This window comes from Xyrauchen texanus, chromosome 23, assembly GCF_025860055.1.
Source record: "Xyrauchen texanus isolate HMW12.3.18 chromosome 23, RBS_HiC_50CHRs, whole genome shotgun sequence".
Classification (NCBI taxonomy): Eukaryota; Metazoa; Chordata; class Actinopteri; order Cypriniformes; family Catostomidae; genus Xyrauchen; species Xyrauchen texanus.
In genome coordinates, this window is record NC_068298.1 from 12,366,909 (window position 1) to 12,387,898 (window position 20,990).

The window sequence follows — 20,990 nt, forward strand, 5'->3', positions numbered from 1 at the left end:
TCTCTCAGTTGCACAGAAATGGCGACAGTATGACACTTACCGCCCAGTGCTTGCTTCATCACAAAATCCATGATGCACTCAGATATCTGGTCCTCTTAAAGCTAAAGAGAATTTTGCATTTAGTCTAACTGTGACCTTGATTATGTTGATCCACCACAGTGAATATATCTTATTTGTCCTGATGAATCCTTTACACCTATTGGACAAAAGAGAGGAAAGATGATCAGCATGTGATATAGAAACACTGATATTTCATTTATATCATCACAACAGTAGCAATATGACCTCAACCATCAGTTTTGGAGCTGAAATTCAAAAATGCTCTCTACCAGGTTAAGCAATCTCCAAAAAGAACCATAATTTCTGACGAGTGAATAATACATGTGTGGCAGAGGGCGGGGGCGGGTCGTGATCATACACACCCGGTCCCTTATCAGGCTAATCAAGCCTCCGAGAGGGATAAAGGCCAGCTGCGGAGGATTGTGCGGGAGAGAGAGATAGTTTACGGACATGTCCATCGTGTGTGTGTTTGTCTTTTAAGTTTATCATTAAAACTATTATTTATATTGTCAAGCCGGTTCTCGCCTCCTCCTTTCCATTGACTGCTTTACACTGGTGCCGAAACACGGGAAGAAGGAGGGATACGCCGTAGTAGAGTTCTCGCCACTATCGTCCACCGCAATGGAGCAGCCACGGGGATGAGGAGCCCGGCCGCCTGGAAGCGGACGACGGCCGCCGACCGCGAGGGGAGAAGGGGCTCCTAACCGAATGCCTGGAGCGGTCAGGGCTGCTGCCGGGGGCGGAGGAGTCCTCTACCAGCCGCTGAAAAGTGGCGGGGTCTGAGACCGCCGACCGCAAGCGGGGAGGGGCTCGCTGCCGACTGCCTGGAGCAGAAGAACCGCTGCCAGGGGTGGGGGAGACCCCTTCTGTTCCCCAAGAACTCGGCGTGGCGTTCTGTCTGGGGGGGTTACTACACTGTTACAGGAATACCCCCGTTATTTAATTATTTCTGTTTCCCTCCCCTTGTCCCCTCCCTTGTCCAGGTAGACAGGGATGACCTGCCGGCAGATGGGGCAAGAGGCACGCCCCTCCCCAGGAAAAGAGGGGGGGGGGTGTACGTCATGCACACCCCCCCAGGCTGCCCTGCCACAGGCTGCCCTGCCTGAGAGAATGAGGGACGAATGTGGCAGGGCAGAGGGCGGGGCCGGGTCATGATCATACACACCCGGTCCCTTATCAGGCTAATCAAGCCTCCGAGAGGGATAAAGACCAAGTGCGGAGGATTGTGCGAGGGAGAGAGTTAGTTTATGGACATGTCCGTCAAGTGTGTTTGTGTCTTTTGTTTCGGTTTATTATTAAAATATTATTTATATTATCAAGCCGGTTCTCGCCTCCTCCTTTCCATTGACTACGTTACAACATGTAATAGTACTTCAGGTTCATTCTGGAAAATCTATTTCTATATTGGCACATACCTTAAAGCAGGGGTCCCCAAACTATTTTCTATGAGGGCCACATCATTTTTCCTTTCTATAATGGAGGGCCGGAGTGATTTATTGTGGAGATTTTATTATGATTTTAAATGGATTTACAGTATTATGCCTCCTAATGCTAGATTAATTTATTATTTATGCACCATACATATCAAGTGATATATAGCCTATTAAAAGAGCATTATTACTATCGTAATGACATTTTTTCATATTCATTGCTATTGAAATCAAATTATTTACTTACTCATGCGTATTAGGCTAATCAGTGTGAACTATGGGCTTGTTTCTGGCTGGTGAGAAGTCCAATGTCAGGTTCCATTCCTGTCACAGCCAGTCTCAAAGACTCAAAGACTGATGCAAATGTTCATCAGTGAGTCTTGATCTCATCTGATTTTTCATCAGTTTCATGCGTGAAAAGGTTTGGTCACAGATATATGTGCCAAAAAGTGTGGACATCTTCATTGCATTCCTTCTGATGTTTGGGTAGGTCTCGTTAGGGAGGACAGTATAGAATTCAATGAGACTGTTGGGCTTAAACGCGTCTTTAAGAACATCACAGTTCTGTAACTCAGCCAACTCAAACTGATAAGAAGGCAGGGCTTCGTCAATGTCAGCAGCAAAAGGGATCTGAAAAAGGCTGATTTCTTTAGCGTGGACATGTAGCTCACGGAATCGCACATCAAACTCCGCCTTCAGCATTTCCAGCGCTTCCACTGACTTTTCAGCTGGGAATGGGACCACTGGTTTCTCAGCTGAGAGGCTTTGGGTAACAGGGAGATGGGTGAAGTCTTGCTTTTGCACTTGTCCCACAAGCAGTGCTAGTTTCACCTCAAATGCTTTTATGTGGGAATACATGTCACATATTAGTTTCCCCTTGCCTTGGAGCTGCACGTTGAGGCCATTCAACATTTCTGTCACATCTGTTAAAAAGGCGAGGTCCCATTTCCTTTTTGTGTCGATCAGTTCTGGGACAGTTTTGCCCTTTGTCAGAAGAAAAACATTGATTTCGGGTAGCAGCTCGTAAAAACGCCTCAAAACTCTGCCCCGGCTTAACCATCGGGCTTCTGTGTGGTAAAGCACATCTCCGTGAGAAGACTCTAGCTCAGACAGAAAGACTTGGAACTGCCTGTGTTTAAGTCTGTTTGCTCTGATGAAGTTTATACATGATACCATCACTTTCATAATCGATTCCCACTTCAGAACTTTGCAGCACAGTGCTTGCTGGTGAATTAGGCAGTGTACTTGTAAAGGGGGCATGAGACCTCTTTCCTCCATTTCTCTATTCATGCGTCCTATCAGTCCCCTTGACGCGCCAACCATACTAGGAGCTCCGTCAGTCGTGATGCTGGCCAGCTTAGACCAGTCTAGATCCAACTCTTCTATCGTTTGGCACACTTTACCAAAAATATCCTCCCCTGTCGTAGTACCTTTGAGACATTTTAGGGCTGCCAGCTCCTCGGACACTTCAAAGTTTGAGCTAACTCCGTGAAGAAAAATGAGCAGCTGTGCCGTGTCCTGCACGTCATTACTTTCATCCAGCGCTAATGCAAAAAAATCTAATTCTTTCACTTTTTCCTTCAGCTGGGCATATACATTATACCCCATTTCTTCAATTCGTCTGGTGATTGTACTTGCGGACAGACTCACCGCATTTAAGACGTCTTTCTTATCGAGGCAAACCTCCTCCGCAACAGCATTCATACATTTCTTTACGAACTCACCATCAATGAATGGCCTACCGCAGGTTGCAATCAGTTTAGCTACCTGACAGCTAGCTCGAATGGATGACTGGTTCAACTGGGTTTGCCGTACAAACGTATTTTGCTGAGCAGATAGTCCACTTTTTAGCTTCGACACTTTGTCTGCTCTCATTTGGCCTTGTAAACTCGCATACTTGTCTCTGTGGCGGGTTTCATAGTGTCGGCGCAGATTGTATTCTTTGAACACGGAGACTGTTTCTTGACAGATGAGGCAAACAGCCATTTCTTTGCATTGAACAAAAAAATAATCACTTGTCCACTTTTGGTTAAATACCCTGCATTCTGAATCAACTTTTGTCTTTCCCAACCGTTTGGCCATTTTGTTGTCACTTTAAATTTTCTTGCTGGATCGCGTGCACCCGCTTGATCGCGATGGAACGTTAATACGGGTGAATCTAACAAATAATTTGGCTACTTTAATAATTATAACTAAGGGAAATTTTATTTTGAAAGCCAATATGTATTATCAAATACAAATATGATATGATTAAAACATATTTAAAATTAAATTGTAAAAATATTTCTCTGCATGGCATTGTTCAGAGGGCCGGTCCAAATGTGGGGGCGGGCCGTAGTTTGGGGACCCCTGCCTTAAAGTGTTGGGTTAGCTATTGAACATTTTATTGCCCAGGAAAATATAATATCCAATATCTGTAGGGCAAGCTGTGACATTGTCTGTGAAATCTGTCCCCAGTCTCTCCAATCTACAAACAAATTCTGCACATTTATGTTATACTGGTAGAAAGCTTCCAGACAAATCCCACAGCAGGCACTCAAAATTAGTTCACAGTAAGTTCTGAAGAATCAGAAAAGTCTAACTAACTATTGTTTACAGGTACACAATGAACATCTAAAGTTTTGTCATTATATGAAGAGCTATCAAATCTTTATTGAAGATTTCTGGCTATTTGTAACCTTTTAAACTCTGAGGAGATGCAATATGGCAAGCACTTTTAACACTGAACACCCTGATGTCCCTGTATGCATAAGTTAGGCATATGTGGTAACATTTGAAAGCTTAGAATCTGTACTTTCCAGAGAAAAGTCACATAAAATGACAAAACAAGACATAAAATAAGTTGTGTTTCAAATTGCTCCACCTTGAGTCTATGTTGTAGAAATAAAAAATATATATAAAAGTCCTTCACATAGCACTTAAATAGACAAGTACTATTTCAAATGAAAGCTCTCATTCTCAGGAAAGTGACAAGTTTTTTTTTTTTTTTTTTTTTTTTTTACCATAATACTACAGTTTGAATTATTAAAACAAATATCACAAAGGGAAATTTTATTTTGGTAAGGCATTAAATGCAAACGTCCACTGAACTGTAAGCCCCAAATAGCCACAAACTTCTTTCTTTAATATGAATTAAAGAAATAACTAATTGACTTGTTTGTAAGATTGCTTGGGTGAATAATCCAATGATGTGTAAAAAAAGAAATGCAACAAAATATGAAGTCTGTTAGAAGTATGAGAAACAAATAATCAGCAAAATAGGTTATCATCTATAGAAGATTAAATGTTACACATCAACTGAGAAGACAAGGTATTCAACAAAACAGTGTGGAAGCTCACAGCACTTCAAAAAATGACTTGTTGTCTATGGGTGAGTGCTAAAATTCATTAGCACCACCTAGATTTCAACAGTATAATGTGATGGAAGGTGATAGAAGAAAAATGACTTTTTCTAGCACTTCCTGCCATCCAGTGGAATAAAATACTTTTTCCTTGAAAATTGAGGACACAGAACTGAAATGTATGCTTTTAAATTAGACATTAAAAAAGTCTATCATAAACTTTTAAACATATACAATGTTATTTATTTATTATTTCAATCATTTCTTAATTTAGGGGGTAATCTGTAAAATGAGACAATTTTTATGAAATTAGCCCACTGTATGTGTGAACAGGAGTGTGAAAATGTTCAGGCAGCAGCCCAAAAACCTTGCAGAGCATACGAGCTGTCTGGGTCTCTGTGCAAGACTTGCTTTCATATTAAACACATTTCGCAGGCAGATATGAGAACCACCTTTGTTAAGTGTACCCATGAATGGAAAATGCAGGCATATCCCATGTTATTCTATTAATAAAATCCTGTAGGCCTATCACCTTTGTAACAGCTGGAATAATCAAACTGAAAGCAAAGATTGACACAAAGTTAGGTCCAAATAAAAATAAACTGTACAGAAAATTGCACTATGGGTGGCAGTGCTGCAAAACTCATGAATATTAATTATGTTATGCACAGTTAAAGATTATTTTAAATTACCTGTTTTGATCAACAGTCATACATGATTGATTTAAGCACTCAAATATTTCACATAATATGGTCATTTTATTTCTACATCTGCAACTATCAGTCTTGGGATTTTGTTAATCAGTAGATGAATACATAGATCAGCACTTTAAGAACATGACTGATTGATCTAGTGGTGACTTTTTTCCTTTAGCTTTTAGAAGTTTTGGATTCTAATTTGAACTTTTTATTTTAATAAAACAAGTTGATTGCATCTGAACATCAGTGGATGGGTGTTACACTTTAAAAAATTAAAATCCAATAAAAGATGCAGGGAGAAACTGACACATTTATTGACAGTTCTGTATATGAAAGAACAGCAAACTCTGAAATTCAGACAGCAACAACCACAAACTCTCCACTCCAGCAGCGGGAACCCGGAAAGCACCTGAGCACCCATGACCCAGATGACACAGTTCACGAACAACAATCTCCCATCACAAAACCCAGACATGAAACACTTTATAAAGTTTATAATGGGAGGAAACACACTGTGCACCAGTGCACCCAATCAACAATCAGCACCTGGTTACCACACACACACACACACACACACACACACACACACACACACCTGAGAGCGATTAAGAGAGAGGGAGAGAAAAAGACAACACACACACACACACACACACAATATCTGAAAAGGCCATCACAATGGGGGACACAAAAAAAAAGAGTGCGAGCTGCGACAAAACTACTGACCCTAAAGGACACTGATAATAGTTGCAACAAACACTTATAATAACATTCAAAATAACAAATTCCAGCGGTGGATCACCAGTCAAAACACACACAAATGAAATAGAAACGCCAACTCAAGAACTGGAGATATTTTAGGTGGATTATACACATGCCTGACGAAATCTAATTCAAAAAGTGTTGAGGACGTGTCTCACCCATCTCAACCCATAACTGACAACAATGCATCTAATAATCATTCAGTGAATACTTGGAAACAATTGAGAAATTCCTCTTTTACCTCTTTTTTTTTCCACGTATTTGTCCATGTGGTCATTGTTGTTAAGGAAATAAACTCAGCAATGAGAGCCCAAACACTGTACACTGCAATAGTAGTAAGGCAATTGGTCGATGCTGTGATTGATTGCTGCTGTAATCAGTCAATGGGACTGTAGTCATTTGTGTGTTCAATGAGAGTTTAGGCAGTTTGGCATGAATAAAACCTTACACAATGTAAAAATCAACAATAATAAAATTACATTTATGATTAATACATTTGGATACTTATGCAGGGCTTGCAGATGGGATGGCAATGCTTTTTCTAAGGGTGGCATTTGCCACCCCATGCCACCCCAGTAGATCCACCCCTGAATGGCATTGCAAGAATAGACATTAGATTAATAAAATTACCATTATTTAAACTGGAAAGATTTTGCAGTTGTTATAAAACTAATACCTTATATTTGTCTACACAAAGTTGCTTTCCACTTACCAGTTTATTGAATTTTGCAATTTGTCTTCAAGAATTTCTAACAGAACAATAAAGAAAACAACATGCTTGGATAGCTGGAACATAGCAAAGCATTCACTGCCTTCTGATAAATCTTCCCTATCTCTCTCTCACTTTCTAGCTCTCGCTCTTTTTCTCTTCAATTGTCAGAAACATACTCCCTCACACTCCACCCCTCATTCTTCTTTTTTCCTTACAAAAGACATTCTGAAAGAAGTGTGACATTTACCCTAAATACTGTGTGCAGTAACGGTTTGTATCATTTTCAGAATTTAATAACCTTTCAAAAAATATTTACTTTCTATGTCTTCTTTTCATTTCTATGAATTTTTACTGTATACAGTATCTCTAGAAATCACTAAAACATTTGAATAGGTTTTGTAAGAGGAGGAAGAACAACCACCTAAAAATTGGTTGCAGGCCTGTTCTGATAGGGTCACGGACATCAAATAATAAATCCAAAAAACAAATAAACAAACAAACATATCTATTAAAAAAAATCGAATAAAAATACAAATAATAAATACATTTGACACAAGCAAATTTAAGCCCCATTGATTTGCACAACACACACACACACACACACACACACACACACACACACACACACACACACACACACACACACACACACACAAAATACCCTAAACATGTACTTCATGTGGTTAACATCTTAATAAACAATAATTACATTACATTTAATCATTTAGCAGAAGCTTTTATCCACATCACTGAATCAACCTCAATACATTAGCTTACACAAACAAAACTAATTTTATTAGATTAATTACATAGAAATAGCTCTTTAAGGTAACAATTGCAATTTATCACATTTATGATGTATTTTGTAACTTAAATGTCTGGAATTCGTGCTTAAAACTCTACATGGCGCAATCTGATAGGTTCTTTGAACTTGTAATCTAGCCACTCAGGTCACTCACATGTGATACGTTAATCCAATTTGCTCACATGGTGTAAGCTGGTATGTCCAATAGGTAATATGGTATTTATACCTCCACCCCAGCTCCACATGTCTAGAGCTGCTACATGGGGATTGCCTGTAAAGTCTAGTTGTGCAGTAGCATGTCTGCATTTGTTCTAGCAAAAGCAAGTCTTCGTACTTGCTCTGCAGAAACAGCAGCAGCATAGCAGGATCTAGTCCACCAATATCAATATCCTATCAATATGTTATACCCTAATTAACATTCTAAATCTTTTCTGCTGTTGTTTTTATAAAATTGTAAATTTTCTATTCAGCCTGTGCCATGTTAATAATTTATTCTTTACTTATTACAACATTTCAATGTTTAATTTTAAGGACCTTTTATAATAAACAATTTTGGGTCACCACTCTGTCGATCTTGATGTAAAATCTTGATGCTTAAGCAAAACCAACTGAGAACCACTTTACATGATACTACTCATCTTCTTTCTAGAGTTACAAAATGGGGTTCCGGTTTGATAACACCCACGATATTTGATTAGCACAACACAAAACACCTTTCTGTGACCTTGAGGTGGGGTTTGTGTGCCATATTCTAGTTCTGTTCAACCTGGCTCCAGTATAACCAGTGCTACCAAGCCAACACAACAGTCAACTTTAGGATATTATACCAATGATGCAACAAACCAGAGTATCGCCAGTATTTTGTATACCTCTTTGCTTCCATGAAACTTGGTTCAGGCAGAATGTGCATAATGCATTATCAAGCATTGCTTTGCATATAATTACAAATGAGTAACCTCTTTTCTGATATCTCTTTTAAAAACATATTCTATACAGCTCAGCATCTGACTTTGTGAATGCACCAAATTACTATATAATATAGACATATGAATGTGCAGGTTTTGTCAAACCAAGACAGCAAATGGATCTGTGTGTTCTAAGTGCTCACAATGTACTATAAATTGTAGGAAGATGTCAAGGAGAAACAACATTCCGATTGATTGGTGCATCTAATCCATCTTTGAGATTCTAGAATGGAAGGGCATTCCAAACACAAAAAGAAATAATGGGATTCGAATAAAAGCATCAAGGTTACAGTAGTAAACATTGTGCTCAAGCCGACGGACAGAAAATGAAACCCTGCAGCACGTTGACAGCTAATATGAACAAAGCATGACTGAACAGTAAAATAGTACAGTTGTATATCATATAGATAAAGAGGAAGAAGATGGGACCATATACTTTCAGTAGCTATTAGTGGATTCTCCAAGTGGATCCTTACATAACCTACTTCAAACTATGCAATCATTGTAGGGCATTTTATTTACAAAATAGAAAATCACTGATGAATACACAAAGTAATGTAGTTATTGATGTGACAATTAATTTTAGATGCTTACTGCACAAAATATTGTGATGGATTTTTTTTATTTTTTTTTATTTATCAGTGTCTTTTTTTTATCATAACTACTTAAAGCATGGAAAGAGCTGGCAGTGACTTTGCTCAATCGGGCATGAAATTATTACTCTTCCTATTAAAGACTTTACCATTTACACAATCACACAACATAATAAATTAATGGAAATGTACAGGGAACATCTCAGAAGGAGTTTTTACTTAAGCTTTGATAAGAAGAATAGATGCATTCTTCAGGGTTTTGCTGTCCATTTATATTGTGCATTTCCCCAATGGAAAAAGCATAAATGTAAGGCAGAGACTTTTTTTTTTACATTATTGTGGCAAATATTATTTGCATCCCAGTGTAAAAAACATCATATACTATTTGTATTGTGTCTGCTAACACATTGTAATTGAATCGTATAAATAAAATTGCTTTATAATGTTGGTACTCTTATCATTACAAGGGCTTTCCATTGGCTTAATTGTTTTTATACTGAGCTACTGATATTTTCTATCCCCTAACCCTAAACCTAACACTCACAAAAACCTTTTGGGATTTGTACATTTACATTAAAATATATTTTAGTACGTTTATAAATCTGCACTGTGTGGTACAAATGACAAGTGACTGTTATTTTAAACAGCAATAATACAGCTAAAAACTCAAAATATTATAATAATTATAAGGTCATTGATAAGTCTCACATGCCAAGTGAGAAAAAAACTATGGTTTGTCCACAGCAATATTTTCCTATATGCTTACTTTCACAAATTGATCTGCACATGAACACGTGAATCTCAGTGACTTGCTGTTACATAAATTAGGCCTAAATAGCAAATGCGTGCGGTACAATGCCCACAAGTCACTTAAAGCATGTTTCTCTAAGGCAGTGGAATAATGACTCCTGTGAAGATTAGTTGTCCTTGATTCAGTCCACATCCTCTCTTATCTTCTTGCAGATACTTTCAAAGACAGCCATTTAAGGGTGACACCCTGACTGCAACCATTAAGCCTATTGCAAGCTACCTTCAGCCATATCGTAATGACTCAGGTAAAACAGGCCTGGAGGCAGTTCAAATCAATAGATATGGACAAGGAAGGATTTCTGTCTTTCCCAACAACCCTGGAGATTAAAACTTTAAAGCAGGACTATAATGCAACTCTAAAACACATCAAAACTCTAAAACCTTTCTGCCAGGCAGCTTCTTATCAACAAAGATGCTTTGAAAGAAAAAGGAAGAGATAAAGTAGCAGCAAAACTTTGAGGAAATATTTTTTTTTTGTCTTTTTCCTTGATAGACTATCTTAAATGTTTGCATCACACCGAACTGCACTGGCAGGGTTAACAATAAATAAGAAAAACTTGTGAAAATCAATCAAATATTTCAGCTATTGTTGAGTGTTTTCAGGCTCTAACCCTTAGCAAGCCATTTTATAGACCGGTAATATTTATGCGTATAGTGAAATGAAGGTGGAAAATAGGCAGGCTCCCTGGAGGCTACATAAATGAGAACTCCTTAGCCTTTTAATAGAACTGATTTTTCCTATCTTGTTTAGGAGAGGACTCAATTCTACTAGACCGTAACAAAGAGAATAATTGGTGAGGAGTTTGTCCATTTTATTCCCATTTATTTCCTACCGAGGATGTTTTCATAATGTTTTCACAATACAAACAATGTTTTCTTCTTTTCTAGGTTAGATTGTTTAATTAATTAAACAAAAACCAAAGCTGCTAGAGCAACATTTACCTGAGGGTAATACACAAAGTGCCTGACATTTACAAATGGATGTTTTTAGGCTAACACACGTCATTTACATTGTAATCCATTCAAATTGTAAAATGCATTTCAAAATGTAGATAAAAGAAATGTGTCCAACTGGTTAAACAAAGTCCTAAATATTGCTAAAATGATAAACGCTAATAAATTAATTCTTTATAAAACAGTCACAGACTTTACAGTTAATGACATTTGCAGCCTATTTTTCAGTTGAACGTTACGTGCCTTTGGCAAGTCGCAAACTTAAGACAATTTACATTTATTCTGTGGCATTATTGTAAAGTTTGCCAAGCCATTTTATTAATCAATTATTACTTAATTAAAAAAAAAAAAGACAATAAAAAATTAGTAGTGTATATGCAAGTTATAATGTAGGGTACAACTTGGCTAAAGGCACACCTCAATGAAAATTAGCTTGTTTCTGGTCTCAAAGTGTATGTATCAAGGTGCAATAAATACATACATTTTTATTGACTATTGGTGGATTATATGAAAAGACATAACACCAGAAGGTTGTTTTGAATCAAATAAAAAAAAAAATGAAAACAAAATAAAAAAAGTTTGCGAGGGGATGTTTGGTAAAAAGACTTCCCCTCACTTGGGGTTGTTACGCTTGATTAACGAGGCAGACGAGGAGATGCGGATCCAAACGCAGTTGAACTTTATTTGAATAACTAAACAGGGCAAAACACAAAGTAACAACCCACGATGGGGAAAAGAAACATAAACTGGGTAAGCAGATCAAGGTAGACATGAACTGGGAACTCGAAAGGGAAAGACACACCAGGTTCAACATCAAACGACGATTGACAAAGACAGAACAAAGACACGGGGTATAAATACACAAACATGGGATAGGTGGCCAATGAAAGAACAGAACTCAAACAAGATAACAAGGTGATTAACAGAAACCAAAGGCAAATTAACAAGGGCAGGTGTAAACAATGAACAGTGAACACGAACGCTAACAAGGACTATGGAATTACATACGGGACTAAAGTGAAAACTAAGAAGTGCAAAAGTGACAACAATGGTAAACAAGAGGGCAACAGTGAGACAAGACAGGGTGGACTATGGAGTTAAATAAGGGACTAAAGTGAAAACTAAGAAGTGTAAAAGTGACAAGATGGAAATCCAGGCAATAGTTATTGGGCACAATTTGTCAACTTATACAAATAGCAGGATAGCAGGATGATTTTTGAGTAACAAATTAAGATGCTTATTCAAAAATAAACAGATTCAGAAAAATAAATAAATATATATATATATATATATATATATATATATATATATATATATATATATATATATATATATATATATATATATATATATATATAATTTTTATTTTTTTAAATCACCTTGAAATAAATAAAAAAAAATAAGTATTTGGTCTCAAAATAAATGTGATGATTTCCAGGATATTCATTAGCTACATACATTAGCAATAAATTACAAATATCACACTTATTACATGGCAATTGCAATTTACAGTTGCGATTATTTAAAAGCTCAAGAAGAGAATACTGAGTACTGTGAGACGCATGGAACTAGCAGAGTTGCAGATATACTGTATACTGAACTGTCAAATATTCAGTTTAGTAGTCATTATATGCAAACTTCGAAATTTATAACTGACCATTTAGAATTAAGAATTTTAGAGAGCTGATTCTCAGGCAAAACTATGAATATTTACACACACTCTTGGGTTGGAAGTCTGCCAGCACAGAATCTTTATGACATCTGTCAGACATAATTAATTTCCATAAAATAAAACTGAAAATCACACCCGATTATGAAATTGTAACAATTGTTACACACACTGTAAACCCAGCTGGACCATAAATAAGGAACTGATTTGCTGTCAGCACAAGGGAAGAAGTTGGAGGTTGTGGGAAGAATAGGAGAAGGCAGTGCATGAAGGTTAATTAGGTTAAACTTGGAGCAGCTCTGCCTAGTTTACAAAGTGATTCTGACAGCAAAGCCCCATTGATGATTAGATTAAATATGTGGCATGGGGCCTGGCCAGAATACTATAGAAATCCATCATTACACACAGACACAGCAAAGTAATCTGTTCATTCTCAGAATGTTTTTTATTACATCATGCCTAGAATCAGGGGCAGAACCAGGAGGTTTTCAAAAGGAAGGCCAGGCAGGGGCAAGCAATCAGTCTGTGGTGGCACAGAAATGTTCAGGCAGCATTTTTAAATCATCGGACTGTGGGGGGTGGATACAAGGACACACAGGACGGAGAGGTTTGGCGACCTTGGTGTGTGCACATGTTAATTTTGTACATTTGTACAGAGATGAAGGTGGTGCCATTGTGATATTATTACTACAAACACTGTGGAATAACTGCCACAGAGACAGATCAAAAGGCATCTGACCTGATCAAGACAGCAATGCATTTTTTTATTGCCAAAGAAAACAGCACTTAGCATAGTGTCCTTTTTATCTTATAAGAAAATGTCACAGAACTATTTTTACTTTAATATTTAAGTCACTGTTCATTTGAATGTTTTTGAATTTCAGTTTGTTTCCTATGTGGGTGGGCTCAGTGGGTAGCACTGTTGCCTCACAGCAAGAAGGTCCTGGGTTTGAATCCTGGCTCAACTGGGCCTTTCTGTTACATTTATACAGTAGGGTCCAAATAAAGTCTGATGCCACTTTGAAACCATGTGGGATTTTTTTCATTTAACACTGGAAATAAACAGAAAATTTATGACATAAAATGATGAAGAAGAAATAAGTAAGATGACTAGGCCTATAATCACTCATTTGGGAAAAAATGTCAGATTTCTTTGCTTACACTGAAGCACACAAGATGCTCTGGAACGTTCTTGAATTATGCCGGGGGTATAACAAATTAAATTAGACAAGAAATAGAAGCATTCATAGTGGTTTCAGATGAGAACTTAATTTATATTTACTGAATGAAGAAGCTTTTAGGACAGACGTCTTCTAATAAACATGAGAAAGAGGGACTAATCAGTGTGAAGATCGAAAGCCAGGCTAATACACATAAGTAATAAGCACTGATTATACACATACTTCAATCTCTGCTCTTGCTGCACCTGAGCGCAGTCTACCTGTGTTACTCACAAACTGCCTGCAACTAATTAATGTGGCAATATAGAAACAGGTGTGTTGAGTTGTTACCAGGGAAACAGCTTATTTTGTGAACCATCAAGCAAGAGTGGAACACAAAAAAGGTGCAGTGAAGCACAGAATTGGCTGCAGGGAACTCATTGGATGAGCACTTCATTACTGTGACTGCTTCACTCTTCCGGCCCGGCCAAAAAAAAAGAAAAGCTTTGCTTTGACTTTTGAGAACATGCTGCATAGTGAAGGGGAAGCCAATGGAAATTTGAAAGTAGTTTTGTCAGGCTCTCTATTAAGTATTCTTTGAGAGCACTCCTGAGGTTTAGCTCACATTATTCTTGTTATGCGTGTTGGTCCCTACACAATTTGTCTGCAACATTGCTGGTGACTGGAGCAAGAAATGTAAAAAGCACTACACTGGTCATTCCTGTTATGCAGTACCTTTTGACGCATGGTGTTATGTGACAAAACAACATGGCGCCGATCTCAGTTGAGTTTGTTTTTGGGAGAAATGCCAAAAAAAAAAATACATCTGGGTAAGAAACCTCATCAACTTATTAAATTGAAACCCATTGTCTCAAAAGAGTAACATCTCTAGTTTCATCCAATATGCCATTTAAAAACATTTCAGCGATTTATTGCGAAACACCACACTGTTAAAAACCATGACCTCTGATGAGGACTGTAGGACTAATTTACCTTAGAAATCCTATATTCATTGTGCATTAGCAATCAATGGGTGCATCCAAAAGAACTTTGAGGCTGAATACGTAGTTAGGATGTAAATAAGGTGCCTTTCAAACTGTTCTGAGACCAATGCAGTCAGAAAACACACTGTAGGTCATTCACTAATTAGGGAGCAAGGGAGCATCCTATAGCTTTCCTATGCAGCCAAGTGCATTCACACTTAACATCCGGTCAATGTTCAGTTTCAGGCTGCAGATGATGTTTGCATCACTTAGCATGGTTAGCAGATATGGTACAATGGCAATCAGTACTTTAAATTAAAAATGTATAATGCTAAATGCCTTTCCTTTTAACAAGGTTGGCAATGGCTGAACGATGCCAGCCATTTATGAAAATGTATTACTTAATTATGCAAATATCTGATTGGTTAAATGCTTCAGCACTGGTTATCACTTGTTTGTTTGACAGTGCAAAGAAAGAACATTTATATTTTGTTGACAAAGTAAAAAAACTTTGTAACATAGAACAGGAAAATAAAGAGCTGAAGTTAGAAATTGCTAAATTATGGATTGCGTGTTGGCTAATGAGTGTCAACTTTATGTTAATATAAGTTTTCATTTTATTATACTGTTTTTTGTACTATTATGTCAAGTGGAAGGAAATGTTTTAGAGTGAGACAAACCAACTAATACCTCAAAACATCTCAATAGTAGAACACATTTCTAATAATGGATTTACTGATGTACACTGGTGGCCAAACATGTTGGCACCCTTTGTATATATGAGCAAATAAGGCTGGGAAAAATATTCTGCATTGTTTGTCTTTTTGATTTTTCATTCAAAACATTTCACTATGTCCATGTAGCTGGTACCAGACCACTCCATCCCCCGGTGGAGGGCCAGGAGGAAAATCTTTTGTTTACTTTTGCTTTATGTTTGCCGCACCCCGAACAGGCTGCACTACCCACATTGTCAAAAAAGAGTGGTTTCCTCACTGCTTGGGTCACATAATCGGTGTTTACGGCCTCCATTGTCATGGTGACCAGACACTGAGCACTGGCGTGGCCTGCTCCCATGCTAGTTCTGTCGTTTCCCGCCTAAAGGTGTGGGGAACTACATGACATCTTATGGGGCATTGGGGGAGGTTACGTGCAGACTGATTGCACCTGTATCGGCAGTTCACGTAACACGGTCCAGCTGTTGTGGCGCTTTTCTATAGGGAACCCTAGTGTCACTACATCGGCACAACGTCGAGTGAGTGACAGAAGGGGAACATCTCGATTACTGTTGTAACCTCCATTCCCTGATGGAGGGAAAGAGACCTTGTGTCCCTCTTGCCACAACGCTGTACTAGCCACTGAAATGGCCGGGACCTTGTCTCTGCTCCTCAGCACAAAACCTGAATGAGAGGATGCATTCCAGCTCCTTTTATACCCGTATGTCCAGGGAGTGGCTTGCAAATTCCACTCGCCAATTCTCATTGGCCTTTTCTCAAAGATTACAGGTGTTTAGGGCTCTCAAAAGCGACCCCTAATGTTACTAAATTGACACAAAATCTCGTTCCCTCCATCAGGGAATGGAGGTTACAACAGTAACCGAGACATTAAATATGGTGCTGGATCTTTAATGTTGTGGGGCTGTTTTTCTGCCAGAGGTCCTGGACATCTTGTTTGGATACATGACATCACAGACTCTATCAAATACCAACAGATAAAAAATCTAAACCTGGCTGCTTTTGCCAGAAAGCTTACAATGGGCCCTGGTTGGATCTTCCAGCAGGACAATGATCCAAAACAATCATCACTATCAACACAAAAATGGTTAATTGACCACAAAATCAAAGTTCTGCCATGGTCATCCCAGTCCCCTGACCTGAACCCCATAGAAAATGTGTGGGGTGAACTGAAGAGGAGATTCCACCAACATGGACCTCTGATTTTGAATGATCTGTAGAGATACTGTAAGGAGGAATGGTCAAAGATCCCTTGTCAGGTGTTCTCCAACCTAATTAGGCATTAGGCCACGTCCTAAAGGATGTCAATAAGTATTTTGACAGTTAAAGGGATATTACAAAAGACAGGATGTAAAATTATATTGAGGACAAAAGAAAAACCTATACATTGACGACAAATTAAAACAAAATTCCAAAGAAAACATGTTTTGTTATCTAACATGGGGGGAATTATTTCAAATAAAATTGTGATAAAAGATCAACTAATATGATTCCATAAAAAAAATTGTGGGTTTAATATTATATCTTATATGTTAGGACATACAGTATATGATGGGTACATGATGGCAATGACCCACACACAAGGTGGAAAAAGCCATCATTGTCAAATATTATTTAAAATGTAGCCAAGACAAAGTTTGTGTTATGAATAAATTTGAAAATATCCCAGAAATGTTATGACAATATATCAAGAGTCAGCAGCGACTCACTTAGACCAGCATATTAATCTTACATCCCATGCTGTGTGAGTGCAGTTGAGGACACACAATTTTACAAAGGGGGTCTGAAACTATTTGCACTGACCTCCTGCTATGTAATTGTCAAAGCCAATCATTGCATGCTGGGCTGGGCTCACATAAGAGGTCATGGGAACCCCCTTCTCCAGTGGGGGCCAATTAGCTTCTGTCACATTAAAGTTCATATCACACATTAGTGCAGTGTTGCTGACTGCACTGCATAACACCCCAAGGACACTTTCCATTTGGTTGAGTTGAAATAGGGTGTATTACAAACAGAGGGGTTTGACTGTGAAAAATTAGCATTTGTGCTGAATTTGCACAATATTTTGCTTCACTTCACCCCTCCCGGTACCCCCTCGAAGCCCCTCCATTCCCGCCACCTCTTGGTGTTTCGGGTTGCAGAGGCTTCCGTCAAAATTGGGTGTTTTCGCTGTTCCTGCATTTTATTCAGGACGCGAAACACCCGACAACCCCTCAACAGGAAGTGTTAAAATATAATACCCATCTCAGAGATCCTGGCAGCGTGGAAACTTCTGCCGGATATATCCTTTTCTGTGGGTCTTATAAGGGCGTCAGGATTTAATTCTCTCGCCGCTTTTCCGTGTTTCAACGGCGTGTTCTCACTACCGTAAACCGGATTTCTTTTTGTAAAAAAAAAAAACTCTCAATCTCCTGGTTAAAGGGGCCATGGTATGTGTTCCCCTTCCAGAGAGAGAGTTAGGTTATTACACTAAATACTTCCCGTTTCCCATGGAGGGTGAGGGGTGGCGTCTGGCTTAGATCTTAAGCTTGAACTACCCGTGGGTGTTCAAGTCCAAGATGATGCCTGTCAAGACGGTCGTGTCTCAAGCCCTACAACTCGTTTGGCTGGTCACCATCGATCTTATGACGCACTTCTATACTTCATTTAGAAGTTCTGCCACAACATGGAAAGTTCCTGAGGTTCACTTCCGGGGGCGAAGTCTTCCAGTTTCAGGTTCTTTCACTCAGCCTAGCCCTTTTTACCCGCACATTCACAATGCATGATGTAGCGCTGGCTCCTTGCGACTCCGGGGCATCTGCATTCTGAATTATGTAGACGACTGGCTGATCCTAGCGCAGTTCCAGGAACTGGCAGTTCAGCACAGGGACATCGTCTTAGTCTTGTTGTCGCAGACTGCTAACGACAGACGCCTCCCTGACGGGTGGGGTAGCGGCCTTAAGTGGTCGTCCAGCTTAAGGGGATAGGAGGGTCGTCAGCTCGGTTGTCACAGTCACTGTCTCGGGTTGATGGCTGTATTTCTGGCCCTGAAATACCTCCTCCTGAGGCTGCCATGTCTTGGTGCAGGTGGACAATACAGCGGTAGCCTCTTACATAAATCATCAAGGAGACCCACGTTCTTGTCAGCTGTATTTCTGACACGTCGGATTCTCCTTTGGGCCCAGGGCAAGCTCCTGTCACTCAGGGCAATTTACATCCCTGGACGCCTAAATGTGGGAGCAGATTTGCTGTCCAGACAGAACATACCAAGGGGCGAGTGGAAACTCCACCCCGAGGTAGTACAACAAATTTGGGAGAGATTTTACAGAGCAGAAGTGGACCTCTTCGCCTCTCAAGAGACTGCGCAATGTCCCCTCTACTTCTCTCTGAGTCACCCAGCCCCCCTGGGTCTGGACGCGATGGCGCATACATGGCCCAGAATGTGTCGGTATGCTTTTCCCCTGGTTTCTCTGCTCCCGGGAGTCTTAGCCAGAGTTCGCCAGCAAGGGTCTTGCCTCTTACTGATAGCGCCTCACTGGCCGAACAGGATTTGGTTCTCAGAAATTATATTTCTCCTCGACGGCTCGCCTTGGGCGATTCCGGACAGGAGGGACTTTCTGTCTCAGGCACAGGGGACGATATTTCATCCCCAGCCTGAATTGTGAAACCTTTCATGTCTGGCCCCTAAGGGTACCAAATGAGGTTCACAGGGTTTTCTCTTGAGATTATCGAGACCATTTCAAGTGCTAGGGCTCCCTCCACTTGGAACTGATCTGGGTAGATTTTACAGGGCAGAAGAGGACCTCTTCGCCTCTGTTGATAGCGCAATGTCTCCTCTACGTCTCTCCGAGTCGCCCAGTCCCCCCCTCCCCCTTGGGAGGGGCTGAACGTAGTAACGCAAATGCACCTGCATGCGTTTCCTTCTACTAAAGTTCTTATTACAGAACCAGCTAACTGCCAGTTTGTTTCAGTTCTGGATTTTCTGTAGAAAGAACTGTCAGCGGGCACTTGCCTCGCCACTGCCAGGTTCTATGTGGCCACTGCGGTTTGCCACGGCTTGGTGGGCGGGGTGCCCTCAAAGAGGCATCCTCATTATTGCCCGGGCCTACGAGGCGCGCGGTCAAGCTTCGCCATATTTGCTTCTCAAATATCTTCTGATTGACTGTGATTGTCACGTCATGCAGCATTTCATGTTCAGTGTTACCTTGTTACCTTTTTAATTGCTGTATCTCTTGTGTAGTCTTTTACTTAAAGGGATAGATCACCAAAAAATGAAAATTATCTTATCTCACCCTCATGCCATCCTAGATGTGTATGACTTTTTTCTTCTGAAGAATACAAATTCAGATTTTTGTGAAAAAATATATCAGCTCTGTAGTGAATGGTGGCCAGAACTTTTAAGGTCCAAAAAGGCTGCATAAAAGTAATCCAGATGATAATCCATGTCTTCAGAAGAGATATGATAGGTGTGAGTGAGAAACAGATCAATATTTAAGTAAATTTTACTATAAATCTCCATTTTCACTTCCACATTATTCTTAAGTTTCTTCGACCAGTCCCAAGCAGTAGGTGACGATATGCACGAATAATGAAATCTGCAAAAAAACTTAAGAATAATGTGGAAGTGAAAGTGAAAGTGGATATTTATAGTAAAATTGACTTAAATGTTCTTTTTTTAAAGTAACCAGGCTGTGTTCATGTTTACCATCGCAGGACACTACTCAAATATAAGATTCATGCAACAACCAAGCTGCATGTTGATCTGCAGGAGAAGCTACATGACCTCGGCTTGCTGCGGAGACCAGGCCTACAGTCCTCACCATCACCTGATGCTGGTGGCCGGGGGTGAGGTTGTCATAAGCGGTATGCGAGGAAGTGTTAGTGCGGCAAGAGGGCGGGGGTCCATGCAAGGCTAAAAACAAACCCTAGCTCTCCTGTCTATCCTGCTTTCAAATGTTTGCTCCCTGGACAATAAAACGGACTACATCCGACTCCAGCAGACTACGCAGCATGAGTTTAGAGACTGCTGCGTCTTTGTTTTCACAGAGACGTGGCTCAGTGACAGAGTTACGGACACTGCCATTCAGCTAGATGTGCTCGCCTCATTTCGTGCCGACAGAAATGCAGTTCTGTGCGGTAAGACTCGCGGTGGTGGCTTGTGTGTTTACATCAACATGGAATGGTGCACGAACTCTATGCTAGACTCTAGCTACTGCTCATCCCTGGTGGAGCTTGTGACTGTTAGATGCAGACCTTTTTATTTACCATGGGAATTCACCACTGTCATAATAATCGGAGTTTACATTCCCCCAGCGCTAATGCTAAGGAAGCGCTCTGTGAA

The 20,990-nt window shown here is 39.6% G+C and overlaps 1 protein-coding gene across 2 annotated transcripts in view; it reads right to left on the reverse strand.

Moving 5' to 3' along the window:
* LOC127617149 (complexin-2-like) overlaps window positions 1-20,990 on the reverse strand; it is a 46,082-nt gene that overhangs the window by 12,522 nt on the left and 12,570 nt on the right. For both annotated transcript variants that reach the window (XM_052089062.1, XM_052089064.1), the window contains exon 2: window positions 41-196. In XM_052089062.1, the coding sequence (XP_051945022.1) occupies window positions 41-71 (31 nt within the window). In that variant the 5' untranslated portion in view covers window positions 72-196. The remainder of the gene's footprint in view (window positions 1-40; window positions 197-20,990) is intronic.